Source organism: Gavialis gangeticus, unplaced genomic scaffold (assembly GCF_001723915.1).
Source record: "Gavialis gangeticus isolate Ggan-Ray unplaced genomic scaffold, GavGan_comp1, whole genome shotgun sequence".
Taxonomy (NCBI): Eukaryota; Metazoa; Chordata; order Crocodylia; family Gavialidae; genus Gavialis; species Gavialis gangeticus.
Window position 1 is genome coordinate 35,140,657 of NW_017729033.1, and position 4,444 is coordinate 35,145,100.

General features: G+C 37.6%; 1 protein-coding gene across 1 annotated transcript in view; it reads right to left on the reverse strand.

Annotated features, from left to right (window-relative positions):
- Positions 1-4,444, reverse strand: part of BOD1L1 (biorientation of chromosomes in cell division 1 like 1) — an 86,527-nt gene that overhangs the window by 36,580 nt on the left and 45,503 nt on the right. Inside the window, exon 14 of the mRNA XM_019525818.1 lies at positions 682-725. Coding sequence (XP_019381363.1) covers positions 682-725 — 44 coding nt within the window. The remainder of the gene's footprint in view (positions 1-681; positions 726-4,444) is intronic.

Consider the following 4,444-nt stretch of genomic DNA (forward strand, 5'->3'; position numbering starts at 1 on the left):
CTCAAAAAGGATGCAGCAGAATTGGAAACGGTACAGAGAAAGGCAACCAAAATGATCAGGAGTATGGAGCAGTTGCCATATCAGGACAGACTAAAAAGCCTAGAATGTTTTAGTTTGGAAAGGAAAGGGTTGAGCAGGGTATAATAGAAGTCTATAAAATCATCAAGAGTATAGACAGAGTGAACAGGGAACCGTAACTCACCAAAATACTATAACTATGGGGCACCCACTGAAATTAATAAAAAGACAGGTTTAAAACTAACGAGAAAAAGTCCTTTTTTATGCAGTGTATAGTTAACTCATGGAATTCCTTGCCATGGGAAGTGGTAAAGGCAGATGGGACAGCCAGATTCAAAAACAGACTAGAAAAATTCATGTTAGAGAGCAGTGCACTCTTATGGAAGGTAGAATGTGCTTGCATCTAGTGCTCAATACCCAGTGGATTGAGGAGAAAGACTCAGAATACAAAAGCAAAACTCTAGGTCAATGAAGACATAGAAGCCAAGATACTGTGAAGGACAGTTAGTCTGTAAAGTTGAAGATAGATTTTGCATGAACTTGCACAGTGTGTTATATCTCCTTATATAGATGTTCTACACACAGTAAAAATAAAATTCCTTCAACCAAGGGCTTAATATAAAATTAAGAACAAGAAGGCAGAGAAAATAAGTGAGATCTTACATTTTTAGAATCCTTCTCCAAAGCAGCATTATCTTGTAGCAAATCTATTAAAAACAAAGAGAAATGAACCCATCATATGCAAATCAAAAAGCCCAATGGGAGCTTAGTGAGGTCTCCCCACAATGACCTGAAGTTACTTTACCATCTATGTGCAACTTTGTGCATTAGAAGTAGCTGAACAATTTCCTCTTAAGATATTAAACAAAACATGATTTGTGCTTCTAAAGAGGTAGGGTAGTTTAGAATCATTTTATGGTTACAAATAAGTTAGATATTCATAGGTACAACTGAGGCCCCTTTAAGTCCCCTTGCAATTTACTTTAATGGGAAATCGGGGAGGGAGGGGGCAGCAAGCACAGAGGTCAGGTTTTTAGCCAATTTGTTTAAAATCAAAAAGCCTGATTATGGGATAAAAGTACAGCATTAGGTTCAGTAAGACTTCAGCTCAGATGATCCCAGAACATATTTCAAATATGTTATTCACATTATATACCAAGGATAGAAAAAACAGCCTAGCACTCAGGGCAGATGACTAGGGGTTTGTACCTCACCACCACCACTAGGGATGCTGCCAGGGCTTTGCTGGCCACAGTGGCAGTGACACAGTTGTCCTTGCCTGGCTCCACTGATTGAAGAAGGAGCTGGGCAGGCATGCAGCCACTGTGGCCAGAGCCAAAGCAACGCTGTGACAGGCTGCCCCTGTGGAAATAACTGCTAATGATTTAAGAGCCTGGAAAGAGCCAGGGCTCTTGAAGTGGTGGCAGGGGTAGCAGCAGGGCTCCCTGACAGTTTGCTGCTACCAGGAAGTCAGCTGCTCTCCCTCAAATCGGTATAGCTACACATAGTGCTACAAAACTGAGAAATTCCTTTATAAAAGAGGTACTATTTTGAATGGCTCTATACTCACTTGTTCCAGCACTACAAGGACATATGCAGTACTATGAATGTAATGCTTAAGATATGGCCTAGAAGTGAATACCCAAGTAACACAATGGGTCAAAGTTAATTTTGTGCTTTTGTTCCCCCTCCAAAACATATAAAAAGGGGAAAAAAAACCCCTATATATTGCTGGGTCTTCAACACTTTTGATAGTTCCATTACCCAATATAGGTATCTAAAAGAAATTGTTGTTCCAACCTGTGGCTGCTGCGCCCTTTTGAAAATCTGGTCCACAAAGCTGCAATTTTTTACTTTCACATTAAAAGTTTTCAACTAAAATCATTCCCAGTAATTAAAGTTTCCTACTCTGCATTTATGATTAAATAAAGCTGGAGTTTAGTTTCAATTAATTATCTGTGGTAGCATGGTTATTCTGTTTAAAAAAAATTACAGATTCTAAAACCTATGTAGACTCTTTCAATGTGACAGCACTGTTGCAAAACAGCATCTTTCAATTCTTAAAAGACTGTCAATTGAACAGTTAGATCCTGGCCACTGAAACAACGTGTTTACATTCCCTTGACTGTTGTACTACTAAATTCTTGCATCTGCTGTTAATACTTTGTGACAGAACACACATTTGTCTTTTAAACAGCTGCCTTTTATGCATGTTGAACTAGACTAAACATTGTAAAGGGATTTGGGGGTGGGGAAAAAACTATTCAAAAGCAATATAGAATTAGATTTTTGAATGCATGTCAAATCTAACATGATTTACAGGACAAAGGGATTCTTTTGTTAAACATTTTATAGAAGATTTCTTTGGCAATTAAATCCACTAGTTCTAATCTTTAAGTATTATATCTGGATGGCCTGATTGCAGTTTTGGACTCACTGTGCTGAAGAAAACAGGCTTGCAGGGCACGATTAAGGTTTAAAACCTTTTTCGGTAAATATGTATTTATGCATTGTTTATTTATTTCCTTATTTGCCGTCATGAAGTTAGTTAGAAATCTTACATCTTTACGAGTGACTATTGGATTTGATGCTCTTAGAAATAAATCTAAAATTATATCCCTATATTATACATGGGGGGTACAATCTACAGATCCCGTAATCTAAAATTTTAGAAGTACACCTAACCTTTAAGTGTTTCATAAAATGCAATCATCCACAGCAGTGGATTAGAACAGCAGTGATTCTCCCATCCTACTCGAGGAAAAAAGCTTAACTTTTGGTCAACACTACTCTGTATCGCTATGACAATTATACCAAAATATTAACCCATACCACGCAGTTAGACCTTTGGAAGCATCTCCAAAGCATAGCAGGTCTGCAATGATGATGATATGGCCCTCACAGGAATTGGGATCGATAGGCCCACTCCATATCAACTATTTCATTTTTTTTTAACATTTTGAAAAAAAACAAAAAAAAAAGAAAAGCAGAAAAAAGTCAAAGTAATCAACCCATACTTTTAAGGGTTTAGCAAAGACCGTCACATTACTTAACATATTGAAAGCAGAAATTAGTTACTATTAGTTACTTTGTACATTAGTTACCATCCAAAAAACAGATTCCCCAATTCTAGTTAAAATTTCACAATAATATGAAAAATATAAAAACTAATCAGATCTTCTGTCAAGAGCTTTTTTTCTAAGTCCAATGGAAGCATATGTATTTTGCTCACTACACAAGTTTTTCCTGCCACAATAAAGACAATTCAAACCCTCATTTTGTATGTCCAAATATTGCACAATTGCCTTGCTAGAACAGCTGCCTTTAACATGGACTGTCTCCTATCATATGCCTTATGCTTTCATTTCCTTCTAGATTGTAAAAGGAAGTGACTATGTCTTTAACAATGACCTTCATCCCCTTCTCTGAAAAATCTAACTAAGTTTCTTTACAACTGACTTACCCAATTTTTTAAAGTTTAGTATTACTGCGCTTTTGGGAAGGAATCAACTGAGCAGAGAAACATTTTGATTAAGAGAGATTTCCAGTGGGTTAGAGAGTCCTAAAAATAACTCAACCTTTAGTGCCAGAGATGGTAATTTAACTTAGAAATGTTCTTCAAGCTATGATGGAAAGGTAAATTTCATCATCCTCCGACTAGCAGAAAAGATAAATGAAATCTTTCTGTGAAGCCAGTATTAGCAAGGCTCTATAATTCAGCCAAGTTAGAAATATAGCTATTTATGACATCCCTGGAAAGGACCTGCTACAACAGTAGGAAAAAAATAAAAATTTAAGGATGTAAGTACCAATCTATCAGAAAGTTTCTGTTTTTTATGCAACTGCCATTAAACATTATAACAATCCTTTGTTGACTTTAATGAGAACTTAAAACAGTTTTTTAAATTGCAAGCGGATTGCAATCTTTTTTCATGAGATGAAAATTAAAAAGGGAATGGAGACAAAGGAGAAGCAGAAATGATCTCTAAGATAGCTGCCTCAAGCTATTTCAGAGGCACCTGTGCTAACTCTGAAACAAATTTCAAGTGTACAACTATCTGCATTTGTGTGATGCAGTAAAATCCCTGTTATCTGGGGTTTTACTAACTGCATTTCTAGTAACCAGAACTTCCAGCCGGCTGGACGTGGGAGGAGGGGAGGTGGGAAGCTAGCACGCAGCCACCACCACCCATCATGCTGTGCTGCCATCCACCTGACCCCTGCTCTGCAGGCAGCCACCGTCACCCCCGCCACCCTGCATCCGGTTGGAAACCCTGTGCCCTCAGGTAACTTTTTTTTTTTTTTTTTACACTACCAGCACCCCCCCATTCATGCCAGATATCAGGGATTTTACTGTACTATGTTGCTCTCATTTCTGCTTTTACAAAGGTTACTTCTATTTAATATGAAGCCATGGAACAAGCTA